The sequence below is a fragment of the Neoarius graeffei genome, chromosome 1 (assembly GCF_027579695.1).
Source record: "Neoarius graeffei isolate fNeoGra1 chromosome 1, fNeoGra1.pri, whole genome shotgun sequence".
In the NCBI taxonomy this organism is placed as follows: Eukaryota; Metazoa; Chordata; class Actinopteri; order Siluriformes; family Ariidae; genus Neoarius; species Neoarius graeffei.
Window position 1 is genome coordinate 247,856 of NC_083569.1, and position 21,237 is coordinate 269,092.

Sequence of the window (21,237 nt, forward strand, 5' to 3'; positions counted from 1 at the left end):
AGGATTTTCAAAAATGACTGCGCTCAAAACGAAATATCGCAATCGTGCGCAAATTGAGGATGACTTGAGACTGTGCTTGTCAAACATTTCGCCAAGAATCGAGGATCTTTGTAAGGCAAAGCAGGCTCAGGTCTCGCATTAACGCAAATGCAGATCACAAAGGCACAGTAAAAAGTAAAACCTAAATTCACGCCTGGTCCCAATTCCCAATGATATCAATAGCCAGCTAATGATAAGCCTAATAAAATACCTAATAAAAACACTAATAATAATAATAATAATAATAATAATAATAATAATGATGCCTATTAATAATAATAGCATAATAATAATAATAATAATAATATCAACAACCAACAACAGCAATAATAATAATAATAATAATAATAAATAATAATAATAATAATAATAATAGGCCTAATAATAATAATAATGCCTGAAAGAACATAAGTCTTGTACTACTGCCAACAGCTTAGTAATGATAATAGGCAATAATAATAATAATAATAATAATAATAATGCCCGAAAACAGATTAGAAATGTGGTGCTACTGCCAATTATAACAATAGCCTAATAATGATAATAGGCCTATGTATTTCTATGGAATGGATAATGCTACTACTGCTGCTACTGCTACTACTACTACTACTACTAATAATAATAATAATAATAAAAATAATGATAATAATAATAATAATAATAATAATCTAGCCCAGGGCTATCTATCTATCTATCTATCTATCTATCTATCTGTCAATATAAGGTGCTGTAGGTCAGGTGGCGTCACTGCGGGTGAGTGTGTTGGGGGGGGGATGGGGGCGGGGCGAGAAGAGGGGCCCCCAACTGCAATGAACCAGCTTTGGTGGGGCCCAGGTTGCAAAAGGTTGAGAACCCCTGCTCTAAAATACAGCGGTCTCATTAACCCCACCCCCCTTTCTGCTTTAAATCTGGAATGATAATGACTTACCGTAAGTACTGGAGTAGCACACAGCTCCCGTAAATACTCCAGCACACCTGATTCAGGGGCGCAGATAGGATTTTTGAACTGGGGGGGACTGAGCTGTCAGCAAATGATTCCATTTTGTGTGTATATGTATGTGTGCGTATATATATATATATATATATATATATATATATATATATATATATATATATATATATACACACTACCATTCAAAAGTTTGGGGTCACTTTGAAATGTCCTTATTTTTGAAAGAAAAGCACTGTTCTTTTCAATGCAGATCACTTTAAACTAATCAGAAATCCACTCTATACATTGCTAATGTGGTAAATGACTATTCTAGCTGCAAATGTGTGGTTTTTGGTGCAATATCTCCATAGGTGTATAGAGGCCCATTTCCAGCAACTCTCACTCCAGTGTTCTAATGGTACAATGTGTTTGCTCATTGCCTCAGAAGGCTAATGGATGATTAGAAAACCCTTGTACAATCATGTTAGCACAGCTGAAAACAGTTGAGCTCTTTAGAGAAGCTATAAAACTGACCTTCCTTTGAGCAGATTGAGTTTCTGGAGCATCACATTTGTGGGGTCGATTAAATGCTCAAAATGGACAGAAAAATGTCTCGACTATATTTTCTATTCATTTTACAACTTATGGTGGGAAATAAAAGTGTGACTTTTCATGGAAAACACAAAATTGTCTGGGTGACCCCAAACTTTTGAACGGTAGTGTATATACATGTTATTTCACCTCCCTCACTGCCATCACCAGGAACTACCTGCAGGCCTGGACAATGATAACATTTTAACATAGCCTATGGAAATCCAAAGTTTACACATTATCATCACGCACAGAAATTGCAAAACTAGTTTTAAAACCGCCAAGTTCCAACTGTTAACCATAGCGAGAGGCTGGGCTACGTGTGTGTGTGTAAAGTGTAAACCAGTGCATCCTGACTTTCTAACTATGCCTGTGTGTTGCGTGAGTGGCAGTCAGTCAACAACTCTTCACAAAGTTTCCTTATGAAACAATATGCTCGCTGAAATTATGGCAGGGAACGCCAGATTAAACATTAAAACTGCCTTCTGAGCACTGTATCTACAGGCTGCCACCGAAAGAAGGAGGCTACCAGAAAGGCTTCTCTACTCCGTACGATTTTACTTTCACTACGACATTACTTTGAACAGACTATCAAAAAATTGCAAGGTGATATGATAAAGTAAGGCACAGTTTACTTACAGTCGTTTTTTTTTTTTTTGAAAAAACAATGCAATCGTTTTCTGCCTTTCGGCACCCTTCATCATGCCGTGTTGGGGTCCTGAACTAGGAGGAGCTGTCCCCGATATGCCTGTCAAACTTGTTGTGGGTAACCATAACAACCAAGCTCGAGCTCGCAACCTGTGCAGTCTGCGCAGTTGCAACTATGTATGTACTGCTGTGCACCTCAATAAACCGAATGGTAATTAGTCTTTTGATTTTTCCGTGATGTTTGCCTTATGCAAAGAAAGACAGCATAGACGTTTTTTCCTCCCTATAAGTGGGGGGGACCGAACGAGGTGAATTTAAATCTGGGTGGGACGAATCCCCCCCGTCCCCCCCTCTATCTGCGCCAGTGACCTGATTCAGCAGGTGGTAGTGATGCACTAATCTGATTGGATGAGCGGTGTTGAGGGCACTGATGTTCAGGATGGCATCACTGCAGCAGGTGTGTGTGTGTGTGTCACTCTGCTCGCCTGTTCACTACAGATCAGTTCATTACACTGGAACCGTTACTACACCGACTGTGGCCTGTGGGTTACCATGGCAACATGCAGTGCTTCTTTGGGAAGCGTTTTCTTTGACGGAGGAAAATTAAACTGATTCAGGCAGTACATTAACATCTCTACCCACGATGAACATGTCCACTCTGTGTGTGTGTGTGTGTGTGTTACAGACTGAAGCAGATAAAGGCTCTGTGTACTTTGGCGTACACTTGCCCACTCTGACCAGCAGGGCGGAGCCAGTACCCTGTGTGTTGGAGAGACTATTGGCACACGTGGAGATGAACGGACTCTATACAGAGGGAATTTACCGCAAATCAGGCTCCGCCCTCAAAGCTAAAGAGCTCCATCAGCTGCTGGACACAAGTGAGACACGCGGGCGCACACACACACACACACACAATGGCAGAAGTCCTCAGTGACTGACTCATACACACACTCGAAACTGTATTGTGATGATGACTGTTGCCATAGAAACAGGTGTGTGTGTTTTTATCAGGCCCTCAGAGCACCAGTCTGGATAATTATCCGATCCACACAGTGACCGGTCTGATTAAGTGCTGGTTACGGGAGTTACCTGACCCTCTGATGACCTTTAACCTCTACAATGACTTCTTGTGCGCTGCCGGTGTGTGTGTTTCCTATTTTATACAGTTTTACATGCACACTGCTGAAGCTGGTGATGTCATAGACAGGAAGTGAGTGTGGATTTTCCCTTTCTTTCCCTTAGACATGCCGGAGAAATCGGAGCAGCTGCGAGCCATTTACAGGAAGTTGGAGGAACTTCCTGTTCCAAACTACACCACACTGGAACGCCTCATCTTTCACCTGGTCAAGCAAGTGTCCCAATCCACACGCCCTACTCACCAATCACGCTCCCTACAGAGTGCACATACCGTATGCACTGATTACTGTGGGCGTGTCCCAATCCACACGCCCTACTCACCAATCACGCTCCCTACAGAGTGCACATACTGTATGCACTGATTACTGTGGGCGTGTCCCAATCCACACGCCCTACTCACCAATCACGCTCCCTACAGAGTGCACATACCGTATGCACTGATTACTGTGGGCGTGTCCCAATCCACACGCCCTACTCACCAATCACGCTCCCTACATAGTGCACATACTGTATGCACTGATTACTGTGGGCGTGTCCCAATCCACACGCCCTACTCACCAATCACACTCCGTACATAGTGCACATACGCACTGATTACTGTGGGCGTGTCCCAATCCACACGCCCTACTCACCAATCATGCTCCCTACATAGTGCACATACTGTATGCACCGATTACTGTGGGCGTGTCCCAATCCACACGCCCTACTCACCAATCACGCTCCCTACATAGTGCACATACTGTATGCACCGATTACTGTGGGCGTGTCCCAATCCACACGCCCTACTCACCAATCACACTCCGTACATAGTGCACATACTGTATGCACCGATTACTGTGGGCGTGTCCCAATCCACACGCCCTACTCACCAATCACGCTCCCTACATAGTGCACATACCGTATGCACCGATTACTGTGGGCGTGTCCCAATCCACACGCCCTACTCACCAATCACGCTCCCTACATAGTGCACATACCGTATGCACCGATTACTGTGGGCGTGTCCCAATCCACACGCCCTACTCACCAATCACGCTCCCTACATAGTGCACATACCGTATGCACCGATTACTGTGGGCGTGTCCCAATCCACACGCCCTACTCACCAATCACGCTCCCTACATAGTGCACATACCGTATGCACTGACTACTGTGGGCGTGTCCCAATCCACACGCCTTACTCACCAATCACGCTCCCTACATAGTGCACATACCGTATGCACTGATTACTGTGGGCGTGTCCCAATCCACACGCCCTACTCACCAATCACGCTCCCTACATAGTGCACATACCGTATGCACTGATTACTGTGGGCGTATCCCAATCCACACGCCCTACTCACCAATCACGCTCCCTACATAGTGCACATACCGTATGCACTGATAACTGTGGGCGTGTCCCAATCCACACGCCCTACTCACCAATCACGCTCCCTACATAGTGCACATACTGTATGCACCGATTACTGTGGGCGTGTCCCAATCCACACGCCCTACTCACCAATCACGCTCCCTACATAGTGCACATACCGTATGCACTGATAACTGTGGGCGTGTCCCAATCCACACGCCCTACTCACCAATCATGCTCCCTACATAGTGCACATACGCACTGATTACTGTGGGCGTGTCCCAATCTACACACACACTGTTTACTATATAGGCCACATACAGACCATCATTAATTTATGGGCGTGTCTTAAACCTGTGTGTGTGTGTGTGTGTTTTTATCAGAGTGGCGAAGGAGGAGCATCATAACCGGATGTCTGCTAACGCTCTTGCCATCGTGTTTGCTCCATGTGTCCTGCGCTGTCCTGACGTCTCTGACCCGCTGCTCAGCATGAGAGACCTGCCCAAGACCACGCTGTGAGAGACTTCATTGCACAAGCCAAGAACACACAATGCCACTTTAAACGTGCGCCGAGACCGTGTACTGCTGCTTTAAACACGGTCACAATACGCACAGACACGGTGTCCTGACTAATCTTTAACACTTATAATTTCTAATAAAATTATTCATTTGTTTTTACTGATTGCAAAAGTAGAGAAATCGATTTCCATCGTCCCAGATAGATTACCTGGAATCTGTTCCTGGAATTAGGAATAGAACACCACCGTGAGAGAGTTAAACTAAAACATTCACACACACACACACGTGTACACCACTGTTCTGTGTGTGTTTAGGTGTTTAGAGGTGTTGATCCTGGAACAAATGAAGAGATTTGATGAGAAGATGAAGGAAATCCAGCAGCTGGAACACGCCGAGGCTCTGGCAGTTAAACAGCTCTCGCTGCGCAGACAGAACACGGTCAGTTAGCATGCTAATGCAGTTAGCACCTGGAGGCTGATTATTTTCCTTTAACCAGGTGTTTTACATCATTAGTGATTTTTGAGCTGTTAATAGTTTTCAGTTATTGCAGGACGGGTCGTGCTTTTTATTCATCTATAGTGTTTTATATAACGAGTGAGTTCCTGTTGTCACTGACGTTATAGCAGCCATAAACAGTCATTCCCTCTCCAGCCTCTCTCTGTTCTCTCTTCAAGTTAATCAGACCAAACCCACAGCTTGTTCCATCATGCTCCTGAGAAACCGTACAGAAGCGTAAACTCCTCTATCCTGAAGACGGCAGAGCTCTTACAGTTCCAGCTTCACCTCTAACCGTTCCACAGCGCTCACACTGGAGACTCCTTCCATTGGACATGCCCTTACAGCTGTTACTATAGAAACCATAATGCATTAATATAAACCTGCACCACTGTCAAAGCTGCTGTGATGGAGAATTAATCAACAGCAGCGTAGTGTAAACGTTGATTAGAACGTGGTGATGATGATGGATGTGTGTTTCGTTCTCGTGTTCGTCACAGCAGCGTAACGTGTAGCTTCTTCTCCATCAGGTCCTGGAGAACCCGAGAGGGAAAGTGAACGTGTCTCAGATGGACAGCTTGGACTCGGATGTAGAGAACACGCTGCTCGACAGGATTCGATCTATAAAGCATGAGAAGTCAGTCTTACTTTAGTATATAAACTATTATAATTAGCATTAGCATACACTGTTCTCTCATACCTTTTATTACCTAATACTTTATTGTCCAGATGGAGGCAACTAACTGCTAAGCTATCTGTTTCTCTGTTTATACTCCCCTCAGTGTAACGCTAACATGCTAGCTGTGTTTTATGGCGCTATTATCTAGCTAGCCGTTAAGGTTTAGCTAACATTCTGTAATAAAAACCGCTCTGTATGTTGTAGCCAGTTAGCTGTGTTTAACACCTTCTTTTATGATGTTTTTAATTAGCTAGCTGCTAGTCACTGTAAGGCTCGTTCATCTGATGATGCATGAACATTGGCTGAATGTTTTATGTGTTTCTCTGAGATTTACTGAAAATATAAAGAATGTAAAATTGCATGGGGTGTTAAAATTTTACAAACGTGTTTATCATCACAATCATGTTTTTACCTCATCACTAAATTCCTAGCTAGCAAGCTTCATCTGTCAGCAAATTTTCAGAAAATTAATTTTAGTTAGCGAGTGCAATCAGCACAACGTAGCATTACAGTGTGTTAGCTTTACGGAAACGGGGTGTGTGTGTGTCTCTGTGTTTTAGGAATAAACTGGCCTGCGGGCTGCCAGACCTGGATGGTTCTGATAATGAGAACCCTGATTGTGAGAGCACAGCGAGCTATGAGAGTTCCCTTGAGGATAAACTCGTTCAACTGGACTCGGAAGGTCAGTAACAGGTACAGAGGTTTTAAATTTTTTTGCATGACGTCACTGCCTGAGGAGAAGGTGGCTCTGCTCATCGGGTTCCTCTTGGGTTCCTCTCAGGTTTCTCTCAGGTTTGTTTGTTTCACTCCTGAAGGACCTTTCAGATTCCCTGATGGGTGTGGTCCAGTTTAGCGTTTGTCCTGTTAGTGTTGGTGTCTGAAACCTAATTCTCTTTATAAGCAGCTTTTGTTTGAAATTGCTAATTGCTGCTACTGCGACATAATGCTAATCTCTGCTCGAGCTGCTCTGGAGCCAAACTAACACAAGCACCGTCCTGTAATAAAGCTGGTTAAGAACTGTTACAGCAGCTTGCATGACACACAACACGAGCTTGTCAAATTAACTGATAGAAATATAATGAACTAATAAGGTATTTGTCAGGAGAACTAGCAGGCATGCTAGCAGGATGCTACGCTATGCTCCATGATGTAAATGGAACTTGGGAGAGATACACTTCCAGACCGCCTAAATGACCCACATCTGGTGGTTCAGACCTGCAAAATGATATCCGAACCAGCAGACCCACCAAGACATGGAAAAAAACAGCATCAGAAAAATCTAAAGCATAAGGTCACTGATCTGTCAGGATTCATCCGAGATTAAACTTACCGATCAGAGATTTTGGACCAATTAACAGTACTTTATTAAACAAGTACACGTGTGTGGATTTTTTTTAACGAATACACACGTTTTTCGGGCCTGTAGTGTTCTGATATGTTTGGGGTGAGCTGATTGGGCCCCTCTGCCGGTGATGCTGATGAATGAAAACTGGTCTTTTCCTTCATAGCAGTCTGACGACTCGACCTCTTCCCAAACTGCTTTTTGGCGTTTCACATGCTGAGATTTCCCGATTGCTTTGACAGACTCAAGTTTGCAGTCCTACAGACGTGTGACCGCTGCGGTCACTGCATGCCTGTCCATATACAAGTTAATCTTTATAATTATTGATCTCCACCGGAGGTAATTTATATCTCTCACACAGTCATTTGTGTAATCCTGTCAGGTTGACAGAACAAGTACAAAGATACCAAAGAAAAGAAAGTGTTTAAATTCTAAAATGAAGTTCAGTAAAGAGGTCTTTTACATTTCCGTGTGTACGACCTGTGAAAGATCAGCCAGGCAAAACTTCCTGCACAGTGAGGAGAGATTAATAATAATCACTTATTTAGAACAGCGTTTCCCAACCTTTCTTGAGCCACGGCACATATTTTACATTTAAAAAATCCCACGGCACACCACCAAACAAAAATATCACAAAAATGTGTGTATACAGTGGTGCTTGAAAGTTTGCGAACCCTTTTTAGAATTTTCTATATTTCTGCATAAATATGACCTAAAACATCATCAGATTTTCACACAAGTCCTAAAAGTAGATAAAGAGAACCCAGTTAAACAAATGAGACAAAAATATTATACTCGGTCATTTATTTATTGAGGAAAATGATCCAATATTACATATCTGTGAGTGGCAAAAGTATGCGACCCTTTGCTTTCAGTATCTGGTGTGACCCCCTTGTGCAGCAATAACTGCAACTAAACGTTTGCGGTAACTGTTGATCAGTCCTGCACACCGGCTTGGAGGAATTTTAGCCCGTTCCTCCGTACAGAACAGCTTCAACTCTGGGATGTTGGTGGGTTTCCTCACATGAACTGCTCGCTTCAGGTCCTTCCACAACATTTCCATTGGATTAAGGTCAGGACTTTGACTTGGCCATTCCAAAACATTAACTTTATTCTTCTTTAACCATTCTTTGGTAGAACGACTTGTGTGCTTATGGTCGTTGTCTTGCTGCATGACCCACCTTCTCTTGAGATTCAGTTCATGGACAGATGTCCTGACATTTTCCTTTAGAATTCGCTGGTATAATTCAGAATTCATTGTTCCATCAATGATGGCAAGCCGTCCTGGCCCAGATGCAGCAAAACAGGCCCAAACCATGATACTACCACCACCATGTTTCACAGATGGGATAAGGTTCTTATGCTGGAATGCAGTGTTTTCCTTTCTCCAAACATAACGCTTCTCATTGAAACCAAAAAGTTCTATTTCCGTCCACGAAACATTTTTCCAATAGCCTTCTGGCTTGTCCACGTGATCTTTAGCAAACTGCAGATGAGCAGCAATGTTCTTTTTGGAGAGCAGTGGCTTTCTCCTTGCAACCCTGCCATGCACACCATTGTTGTTCAGTGTTCTCCTGATGGTGGACTCATGAACATTCACATTAGCCAATGTGAGAGAGGCCTTCAGTTGCTTAGAAGTTACCCTGGCGTCCTTTGTGACCTCGCTGACTATTAACACGCCTTGCTCTTGGAGTGATCTTTGTTGGTCGACCACTCCTGGGGAGGGTAACAATGGTCTTGAATTTCCTCCATTTGTACACAATCTGTCTGACTGTGGATTGGTGGAGTCCAAACTCTTTAGAGATGGTTTTGTAACCTTTTCCAGCCTGATAAGCATCAACAACGCTTTTTCTGAGGTCCTCAGAAATCTCCTTTGTTCGTGCCATGATACACTTCCACAAACATGTGTTGTGAAGATCAGACTTTGATAGATCCCTGTTCTTTAAATAAAACAGGGTGCCCACTCACACCTGATTGTCGTCCCATTGATTGAAAACACCTGACTCTAATTTCACCTTCAAATTAACTGCTAATCCTAGAGGTTCACATACTTTTGCCACTCGCAGATATGTAATATTGGATCATTTTCCTCAATAAATAAATGACCGAGTATAATATTTTTGTCTCATTTGTTTAACTGGCTTCTCTTTATCTACTTTTAGGACTTGTGTGAAAATCTGATGATGTTTTAGGTCATATTTATGCAGAAATATAGAAAATTCTAAAGGGTTCACAAACTTTCAAGCACCACTGTAGAAGATCTAGGACTAAAGCTTGATTTTTTTCTTTACATTACTGGTTTGTAAAGAGATCCATATGTTGGAAATTGTCACTGATGATGGAAATTTGTGGCAGCCTTCAAACATGGCCGTCACGGACTACAACTCCCAAGCGCCACAGCGCCCTCCCTCTCCCGAGTTCTGATTGAAGACACACGTGCTCCATATCCCCAGTAATCAATACAGCCTGTTTTAGGACTGCAGTCACAAACGCACAACGCGAAGTATTGTTTTGTGTCCCCGTACCTGATCATACCAAGCCGTTTGTTATTCTCCCTGACTTTAGTAATCTTGACCCTATTTATGTTTACTTTAGGACTCTGAGACTGTTGTTTATCTCTGACGCTTTGTTTGCACATCAACCGACCTTTGGCATGAACCTTCTCGTCTTACGTCTCGGATTTGGTTACCAGTTTGTGACACATCTGCTCTCCCCTGCAATTGCATCCGTAAGTGCCTGCAGACACTGACAGGATACTTCGCCATCATGGACGCAGCAGAAGAGGCAAAACAGACTGCTCTTTTGACTCGAGGACGCCTGTTGGGAGAACATCAGCAGATGTTGAGCGATGTTGATATCCACCTATCTCAGCTTGCTGCTACTGTTTCACAGGCCTTCCTGACATGTCCAGTACCAGCCAGGAACCCCTCTATTGTCATTCCTCGACCAGATAAGTTCTCTGGGGATGTTTCTGAATGCAAGGGTTTCCTTCTTCAACGTTCATTGTATTTCATGACACTGACAGCGAAGTGAACACGAATCATGAACACGTCTAGTGAGTATTGACCTGACTCTCAGAAAACCAATTGCATTGAAAAATAAAAGCTGAAAAATGTGAGTTCCACATCTCCAAAATCCCATTCTTAGGTAGTGCCGAAGGGGTTAGTATGAACAAGCAAGGTCTCTACCGTCACCTTCTGGCCCACACCCACATCTGTCAAGGAAATCCAACCTTTCCTAGGGTTTGCTAACTTTGATTCATCGGGGATTCAGTACCATCGCTGCCCCACTCACTGCACTACTCAAAAAGAGCTTTAAATGCCTACAATGGAACCAAGAGGCTGAGGAAGCTCTCTCTAAACTCAAGTGAGCCTTCACCACAGCACCAATCCTGAAGCACCCAGAGTCTATGAAACCTTTCATCGTTGAAGTACATGCTTCCAAAACCGGAGTCAGAGGAGTCCTGTCCCAGCGCTTTGAGGAGAAACCCAGGCTGCACTTAGTGGTGGTGTTCTCGAGAAAAATTACACCAAATGAACAGAACTATGACACGGGGAACAGAGAACTGTTGGTGATTTAAGTTGGCCTTGGAAGAATGGAGACATTTGGCTTGAGGGGCCGCACATCCATTTGTCATCTTCACTGACCACAACAACCTTGAATATCTCAAGTCAGAATACTAAAGCAGACACACTGTCCCGAATTCATGTCTCCATGACAATCAACCCAGAGTCCATACCCATCCTGCTGCCCAAGTGCTTTGGGACCACTCTCTCCTGGGACACTGACAAGGAACTGGCCCAGAACCAACCACACAACCCACCCAAAACCTGTCCTCCAGGTCTTGCGTTCGTTCCACCAAAGTACAGTGATTGCCTGATCATGTGGGCACATTTCGTCTCTTGCCACAGGACACCCAAATAGCCAACACACTTATCAACTTATCAGGGTGAAGTATTGGTAGGAGAACGATATCCGACATCAACCAGTCCATATCTTCCTGTTCTGTCTGCGCACAAGCCAGGGTGTCCCAAACTCTGCCTGCTGGTAAACTCTTGCCGTTACCCACACCCCAGAGACCATGGTCACACCTGGCTATCAACTCCATCACAGATCTACTCCAATCACAAGATAACACAGTAATCATGGTAGTTATAGATCTGTTTTCCAAAACACTAAAACTCATCCCCTTGCCCAGCCTACTCACAGCCCTCGAAACATCAGAGCTCATATTCAACCATGTCTTCAGGTACTATGGGATCCCTGAAGACATGGTGAGTGATCAGGAACCCCAATTCTCATCTAGGTTATGGGCTAGATTCATGAACAAACTTGGAGTATCTGCAAGTCTGACTTCAGAGCACCATCCGCACTCTAATGGCCAAGTAGAACATGCCAACCAGGAGACTGGGTGCTTCCTGAGGGTGTTCTGCTTGGAGAACACCAAGGACTGGTCCTGGTTTCTTCCATGGGCAGAATATGCACAGAAATCACTCAAACATTCAGCCACGCAACTTGTGCCCTTTCAGTGGATCCTGGGAAACCAACCCCCATGACTCACCCATGCGTATCCTGGCAGTCGACACCTGGTTCAAGAGAAGCGAACAGGTATGGGAGAGTGTTCACCAACAACTCGAACAAGTGGCCCGTACATATAAGCTGTACTCAGACAAGCACAGAGGAGAGACACCCGTATACGCACCAGAGGACAGAGTCTGGGTATCCACCAAAGACCTATGTGATCCCAGCACATGCAGAAAGCTCTATGCTAGGTACATTGGTCCCTTCAAATTCCTTCACCAGATCAATGAAGTTTCCTACAGATTGGAACTCCCACCACACTGCCGCCTATTACCCACATTCCATGCATCATGTCTCAAACCTACAATTCCTGGACCTTTAGCCGATAACACGCCAGCCACAGAACATCCATCCCCTCTGGAACTGAAAGGAGGACCGATGTACCAAGTCCATAAAATAATCAACTCTTGTCGCAGGCAAGGGAACCTAGAATATTTGGTGGATTGGGAAGGGTATGGTCCAGAGGAGCGCAGTTGGACACCTGCCAGGCTCACTTTTTTAATGCAGGAATTTCATGCTCAACACCCAGAAAGCATGGATGTCTCAGGAAGGAAAGCACTTCGGTCTGTCGCTGATGACGCAAGTTCGTGGCAGCCTTCAAACATGGCCACCATTGACTACAACTCCTAAGTGGCACAGCGTCCTCCCTCTCCCGAGTTCTAATTGCGGCAACACCTGTTCCATACCCCCAGTATTCAGCACACCCTATTTATGGACTGCAGTCACGAACACACGACACAAAGTATCGTTCTATGTCCCTGTACCTGATCATACCAAGCCGTTTGTTATTCTCCTTGACTTTAGTAATCTTGACCCTGTTTATGTTTACTTTTGGACTCAGACTGTTGTTTGTCTCTGACGCTCTGTTTGCACATCGACCGACCTTTGACACGAACCTGACTGATCCTCACCTTGTGTCTTGGATTTAGTTACCAGTTTGCGACCCATCCGCTCTCCCTTGCAATTGCGTTCGTAAGTGCCTGCACACGCTGACCGCAATATCCCAGGATTTTAATGTCTCTAAAATCTACATCTGTATTTGACAGACTCAAGTGTCGGTCTGTAAGAGCCCAATGTCTGTAATGATCTAAGACTAATGTGTGATTTTAGCAAATGTGAAAAACACTGCTGTTAAACATGTGCCGTTATAAACTATGAGCAGACACACCGTCCACTGGCAAGTTTTAATATTAATAAAAACGTCAACAAATAAGCTGAAATACTTGGAAATTGCATATTGCAGCACCATTAAAAAAAAAATTCAGACTCCTGGTGATTACCCCCACACACCCTCCCCCCTTGGCAGCTTCGCTGTCGTCGATTGGTCACTGCACAGCTTCAGCCTCCAGCATCACTCCAGAAATGGACCAGTGTTTGGAAGTTGTAAACTGGCGGGGGGGGCTTCCAGTGATGCGAGGAAGGGAGTAGACGCACGCACTGCAAGTTCCCGCTACTTTGTGTTAAAAACCTTTTACAACCTAAAATTTACCCCCTTTCCTCTTCGATAAAAGCAGACGCTGTCCTTAAGCTGCATCATGTCATACAGCTTTAGACAATCTAAGAAGGAAGGCGTTAAAAAAGACAACCCCCTCAGGTTAGCATGCCTGCTCTGACTAGCCTACTCGAGGAACACTGCAAATCCATTTCTGCAGCTCTCTCCTCTGAACTCAAATCGGCTTTCACCTCACTTGAAGCCAAACTCAATGCTGTACGGGCCACTGTGTCCGACTTCGGTGAGTGAATTGCAAGTCTGGAGGCTAACACCAACTGAAGACCACTTCCAGGCCCTCGAGATAATGTACTCTAAGCTAACAGAAGCATGTGCTAAGCTCAAGGCTAAAAACATCAATTTGGAGGGACTGAGCCGGCAAAATAATATTAGAACCATTGGCTTACCAGAATCTATCGAGGGCCCCAGACCCACAGCCTTCTTCTCTGACGTCCTCATGGAGATATTCGGCGACCAGGTGCTGCAATCCCCCCTGGAGCTTGATTGTGCACACTGTACGCTGGCTGCCAGGCCACCGCCAGGAGACAGATCCAGACCGGTGATTGTATGCTTCCATCGACACCAGGTAAACGAGCTAGTGATTCAGGAAGCTTGCAGAGGGAGGAACAACCTGAGATATTACACCAACCCATTTCGCATCTACGAGGATTTCTGCCCTGAAGTCCAGGAACGGTGAGCGGCCTACCGGGATGCTATGGCCACACTCTATAACCAGGGTTTGCATCCGGCTCTCCTGGACCCAGCAAGGCTCCAGATCACCAATAAAGATGGCAACAAGAAATGATTCTCCTCCGTCGAGGAAGTCACCACTTTTTTATGAAGTTCCTGCCTGCACGTAGCGAGGACATCTTAACCTGAACCGGGTGTTGGCTAGGCTAGCCTGACTAGCCGCTAATGCGGACCACCTCGGGAGACATCTTGACCCATTTATCTGGCAAGACTGTTACAACAGCAAATGATGCTCAGTTAATTTGGGCTTATCACCTCAGTTGAAGCTCCCTGGGTTGCTGCCGCCATCCATACAGCCCTCTATTGTCTTCTATTGAGCTAACCTTAACCGACGATGGTGCTTTTTTCTTTTTTTTTTCTTCTTCTTCTTTTTCCCCGGCTAACTGTGTTTAGCATGGACACTGATTCTTGAACAATTTTAAAACAGCCAGCAGTCTTTTGGTCTTTGTTCAGACTAGTTCTTTATTCCGGAGGAAACTATTATGGTTTGCTTGAGTAATGTACACCGGGCAACCCTACTGACTATTTTATTGTCACCTGGGGATCTTACATTTTTTCCATTATCACTGAGAAACTTTATCCTGGACACCGCCAGCTTGCTGAAGTGAGAAGGGCTGCAGCGCCCCTCCCGCATTACACTCCGTCTCTTCAGCTTATACATATCCCGCAAAACCTGGAACTTTTTATATAAAATTTTCTACATTCCAACTTGTTTCTATAATGGGCTACAATATTACACCAGGCCTCGTTTTCGCGTCCCCCTTCTTTTCTCCCTCATCTTTGACTGACAGGAGGTGAGACAGTGTTTAGTTATTTGTTTCTTCCTCTACTGCTGCTCCTCACTCTCCCTCCTATGCCCTTTTGATTAAACAGTCTTTCCTGTAATTTTTTTTTAGGCTATCACTACATGTTTGGGTCACTGTCTTTACCTGATTTCCAGTATACAGCACTTGTGCCAGGGTGGCACGGTGGTGTAGTGGTTAGCGCTGTCGCCTCACAGCAAGAAGGTCCTGGGTTCGAGCCCCGGGGCCGGCGAGGGCCTTTCTGTGCGGAGTTTGCATGTTCTCCCCGTGTTCGCGTGGGTTTCCTCCGGGTGCTCCGGTTTCCCCCACAGTCCAAAGACATGCAGGTTAGGTTAACTGGTGACTCTAAATTGAGCGTAGGTGTGAATGTGAGTGTGAATGGTTGTCTGTGTCTATGTGTCAGCCCTGTGATGACCTGGCGACTTGTCCAGGGTGAACCCCGCCTTTCACACGTAGTCAGCTGGGATAGGATCCAGCTCGCCTGCGACCCTGTAGAACAGGATAAAGCGGCTACAGATAATGAGATGAGATGAGCACTTGTGCCTCTGTCTCTTGTTTGTTTGCTTGTTTGTTTGTTTAATATAATCGAGACAGCTGTATTGTTAGTATTTTCTGCCATGGCAGACTTTTCATTTCATGGTTTAAATTCCTTGCATTCTAACAAGGTTACATTACATATATTCAGGAAGTGCAAATGTGCAGTTGTAAGGAACTGTACTGTGAGAATGGGAAGCTTATTAAGGGTTTTGTACTTATCTACATGGGTTTTTTTCCTTTCCTTTGTGCCCCCCCACCCATTGGTATCAGACATATCATCCAATAACAGGTGACCAATGCACAACTCTACAACAAGCTTAGGTAAGGGCTGCCTGTTCATTTCACGGAACGTTAGGGCAATCAATGGAGCTATTAAAAGGGGTAAAGTATTCTCACACTTGCAGCAACTTAAAGGGGACATTTACTTTCTGCAGGAAATGCACCTCAAAACTCCTCAAGTTTCAAGAATTAAAAGGCCCTGGATAGGCCATGTGTTTCACTCTAGGTTCTCGGTGAGGGCAAGGGGGGGCGGCTATTATCATTGGTAGAAATGTTGTATTTGAACCTTCTAAAACTGTCGAAGATCCCAGTGGCCACTTCGTTGCTGTCTTGGGCAGGCTGTTCAATGTACCCGTGATCTTGGCATGTGTCTGTGTGCCTGTCTGGGATGACAACAGATTCATTGCTCGTTTTTTCTCTTCTCTCCCAGACACAGACAGCCACCTCCCGATTGTGGGTGGGGATTTCAACCTTATCCATAATCCTGATCTTGACAGGTCCTCCCTTAGGCCCTCCACCTTGTCTAAATGCTGCCTCGACACTGAAATCACTGACAGACCAGCTTTTTCTGAGTGACCCCTGGAGGTCAACCCACCCAACCTCTAAAACCTTCTCTTTTTTCTCCCATGTCCACCACACATATTCAAGAATAGACTTCTTCCTTGTTGACAACAGACTTCTGCACCTGACTGACCCTGTTCAGTATCACATAGTAATTTCAGATCACGCCCCCGCTTCAATCAACATTCATTTCCCTGACTGACTATGACAGTTCAACCAGACAATGGATGCTCTCTCCTTTGTTGCTATCCAACATTGACTTCAAAAAATTTTTTCAGACAAAATTTCCAATTTTCTCCAATTGAATGACACCCCTGACGTTCCAAGAGGTACCCTTTGGGAGGCCTGTAAGGCCTATCTGAGAGGACAAGCCATCTTCATATCCCAGCTGAAAAAAAACAGAAACAGCCAGACTGGTTGAGATTTTGGATCAACCACAGAGGGTTAGTACGCGGCTAACCCCTCCCCCCCTTTACAGCCAACGCCTTAAGCTTCAGGCAGAATTTGATCTCTTAATGTCGTCCAAGATTGAAAAACAATTGTTGAAATCAAAACACCCCTACTTTGAAATGGAAGAAAAAACACCTAAACTTCTTGCCCATCAAGCAATAAATCATTCGACAAGACATGGAGGCCCTTTATCGAACACCTAAATAGGACTATTATCCACCCAGAGGATGGTTAGTTCCGCCCCCCCTTATTTATTTACATGTGTTTATTTACTGTATTTTATCTTATTTAATTACTTTACCTAATTATTCTGGCTTGGGTTCATTTTATTTCTCTGTATAGGCCACTCTTGGGAGTCGTGGGACACATTGGGTGGGGTGGGGTAGGGGTTTGGGTATAGACAGCTTGGTAGCAAACTAGCGCTTTGAGTGGTGCGCACCCTTATGTTCATGGGACCTGTTATTCCTTCCTATGCCGCTACTGTCTGTTTGCACCATTGTATAAAATCAATAAAAAGAACTGTGAAAGAAAGGGAGTTATAAACTTGGGACCTGTGTGCTTCGCTAACATCAATCTGATTTTGTGCAATTTTAAAATATTACATCCATTTTAAAGATTGTTAGCAAATGTATATAATATAAAAACCACCCAAGTGACTCATTTCGTTTCTGTTTCAGGTGCAACAGAACTGCAAAAGTTTCCAGAGGAGAAAACTCCACATGATCTCAGAACTCAGAGACGAGGTGGTGCTCAGTCTACGTGTGTTGTCCAAGATGGCTGCCAGGATTTGAAATCGAGCAAAGACTTCACTGGCCTAGACATCCCTTTTATAGATGATGATGATGATGATGATGTTTAGCATCTAAACATTCAGGCGTGTGGTGCTAATCAGTCATGATACCACCATATACAACATGTGCAATATTGTTAGCATGGATTGTTTACACATGAGATTTACCAAGTATACCATAGCTAACAATTTCCTTTGTACTCATTTATGATCATATTTGTGTTTTGGATTTTGCCAGAAGTCCTTGTATTGGGTATGTTTAGCTGGTTAACTGTGCACAACCTGGCGGTGTGGAGAGCGTGGTGGTTCCCCTGATAAGCTAACTAGCATTATAGCAGGCACGAAATATCAAGCTAGCTAATTGTTAAAAAAAATTGTATTCAACTATAGCTAGCTGTAACGTCACTGGAAGAGCTAAAGTTGCTAAATAATCCATGTGATTTATAAGAATCAGTGTGTAAAGTTAAAATAATACAGTATAACAGTGCGGAAACTCAACAGCGTAACTCAAAGATCATTTTGGATTTTTAGAACGTGACCCAGTGAAGAACCCTTTGCTGACCTTGTGTGCTCACTGCTAGCTAGCATTAATTAGTTAGCGAGCCAGTTATGTTAGCTGAATCCCAAATAAGATGCAGCTAAAACTTAACAAATATTACAGAAGCATACTAGCAGCATGTTCTTAGCGCGCTACGGCTAATCAGTAAGAGAAGAGATCATTCATGCTAGTAGTAACGTTTCAGAATTTTAAAGTAGACCTGATGTTACGATGGATTATGAAATTCCTCCAGAACTTTGTGAATATCCTCCTATGACAAAAATAACAGAATGAATTACCATGAGGGAATGAGGTCATCCACTTATAGCCACACCTTAACAGTGTGTGTTAATTACACACATTCTCTCCAGTTCCTCAGTGTTCACGCTTTAAGGTGTGGCTGCAGCTGAAAGATCTCATTCCTTCACTGTAATTACATTCTGTTCATTTTATTACCTAATGATGTCACCAGCAAGGTGTCCTTTTTTAAAAAAATGGAATTTGTCTTGTTTTTTTATACAGCTTATATGCATTAGACAGACCCACAGTGGGTTTTATATGCGAGTTTGTTAGTGAATGAGCCGATGGGTGTTTATTCGTGTGATGTTTTGTTTTAATGAACGGATTGAGGAGAGCGAGTGTGTGAATGTTCGTGTCTTTATTACAAACCACCTCGAGGTCCTGTGTGTATAAATATCACCATCATCGTCTGTCCTCCAACCTCCTCCCCTCTGTGTGGATTAGTTTTCATCAACAAACATCTGGAACATCTGTAATTCTCTCTCTCTCTCTCTCTCTCAGAAACCTGTATATTATGGAAATTAAATCCAAGTACCCTCAGGGTCATTTCAGAGAAATGTCTTTATTCAGATGTTTAATTTAATTTTGTAACCTCGCCATGTTAGGAAAGGCTTCCTGACTTTATAGAGATATAAAACAGATAAATGAGAATGAATTACATTCTTCTTACAATATTTACATTTTTTTCAAGTTTTTATATACATGTGTAAACAAAAGAATAAGAGAAAAATTATTAGTTCAAGACTAAAATGGTAACGGGTAACATTCAGGTTTTTGGTTTTCTCCATTAATAATAGTATTTGTTCATGCACACTAATGAGAAATACATGTGACTGTATTAAAGGTCCCATGGCATGGTGGTTTGTTGATGCTTTAAACGGGCTCGTGGAGGTTTCCGGATGTTATATCCGCAGCCTTTCTCGAAATGAACCCTCGGCACGTAGATATAGCCTCCTGGGAGAAAGCCCCATTTCAGCGCTTTTCCCAGTGCGTCGTTTTGCTAATGAGAAGCAGGAGGCGTGGAAGGGTAGAGGGTGGGGGCGGGCCATGGGGGGAGGGGCTTGACCAAGCTGTGCACACACATACTCGCTGCTATCAGCGCCTGTAGCCACGCTGCTAAGACAAAACCCCGTTCTCCCTCGGACTCCTTTCGTAAACTCAACGTGACACAGAGAACAGAGAGTGAGAGTGTTCGGAGTGGTAGTTTACAAACGTATAATACCCTAGGCTTGAACACGCACTCCATAACCAAAGAAGCAGCAACTACAGCAACATATCGCTTATCCAACAGAAGACATGCATTGCAGAGCAATAGTCAAACATAAGCTCATAAGTTACAGTCAATTTCCAGACTAAACTCAGTTTAACAGAGCATGCTGCATGCTTTTTGGTTTTGTAGCGCAGAGTACCTGGCTAACTGCAGGAAGCGGTTAGCTGCACAGCTAATGTAGCCATTGCTAGGCTAACGCACCGATTTTAAAACACGGCAAAACGACTTAACAGTTCTACACTTACTTGTTCGGTGTTTGTGGCTGATGCGGCAGGGATGCTTGGTACGGACCCAGGCTTCAGTGACAGTTGATGTGCAAAACCTGCCCTGTACTGTCCCAAGTTGTGGAAACATTCCTCAGGAAAATGCTTCCGACAAACATACACCGTCTTAGGTAGACTCGACGGCGTATTATTGGAGTAAATAAAATTAAGCCACTGCGTCCTCAGGGGCTCTCCCGTCGGCAGTAAAAACAGACTCTTTTCTGTGTTGTCACATCCATGTACAGCGCAATTTCCATGTTTGGTGGCAACTTTTGAGCTGGGCGGGCAATCCATACAGTGGGTGGGAATCCAGAGGGGGGCGTGGGGATCATCTCCCTTGCTGACGTAGTAAAGGGAAGAGCTTATCGATGCGCCATTCTCAAATGTTGGGCCTAGTTTGGTTTACACATTATGAAATTTCTAGCCACTGGGGTGACTTAAGAAGGTCAGAGGAACTCATTTTAACGTTAAAAAACCTCAGAAAGTGAAAATTTAATGCCATGGGACCTTTAATATAGAGTATTTGTGTGATCTTACTCTGTAGTGTTTCCTCCTTTTACATTCCACACACTCCTTTATCTGTATTAAAGACTGAATTAGGTGGCTTATTGTGTGGTGTTTTTGTTTGTTTTTTCTGGAACTATAATCAGATTAAATGATTGGCAGGCAGGGCGGTGGGCGTGTCTCAGTTACACAATGTGCTTGAGTAAATGAATCTGAATTAGCTGCTTTGTGTGACGCATTCATCTGAAAAATACACAAAACAATGCGTTATTATTAAATATAATAGTTTTATCTGGTTCATTCTGATTCGAGTTCAGGTTAAACAAACGGATGAATATAATTGGACAGTGGCTGTGATTGTGCACTATGAGCCAATCACAGCGCAGCAGG

General features: G+C 44.0%; 1 protein-coding gene across 5 annotated transcripts in view; it reads left to right on the forward strand.

Annotated features, from left to right (window-relative positions):
* myo9b (myosin IXb) overlaps window positions 1-19,356 on the forward strand; it is an 86,612-nt gene extending 67,256 nt beyond the window's left edge. For 4 of the 5 annotated variants that reach the window (XM_060927077.1, XM_060927098.1, XM_060927083.1 and 1 more), the window contains 8 exons: window positions 2,895-3,087; window positions 3,221-3,349; window positions 3,452-3,557; window positions 5,081-5,212; window positions 5,531-5,654; window positions 6,242-6,348; window positions 6,951-7,072; window positions 17,860-19,356. In XM_060927077.1, the coding sequence (XP_060783060.1) occupies window positions 2,895-3,087; window positions 3,221-3,349; window positions 3,452-3,557; window positions 5,081-5,212; window positions 5,531-5,654; window positions 6,242-6,348; window positions 6,951-7,072; window positions 17,860-18,041 (1,095 nt within the window). In that variant the 3' untranslated portion in view covers window positions 18,042-19,356. Of the gene's footprint in view, window positions 1-2,894; window positions 3,088-3,220; window positions 3,350-3,451; window positions 3,558-5,080; window positions 5,213-5,530; window positions 5,655-6,241; window positions 6,349-6,950; window positions 7,084-17,859 lie in introns of all 5 variants that reach the window. The other variant, XM_060927094.1, reaches the window with a different exon arrangement.
* Window positions 19,357-21,237: the final 1,881 nt, after the last annotated feature.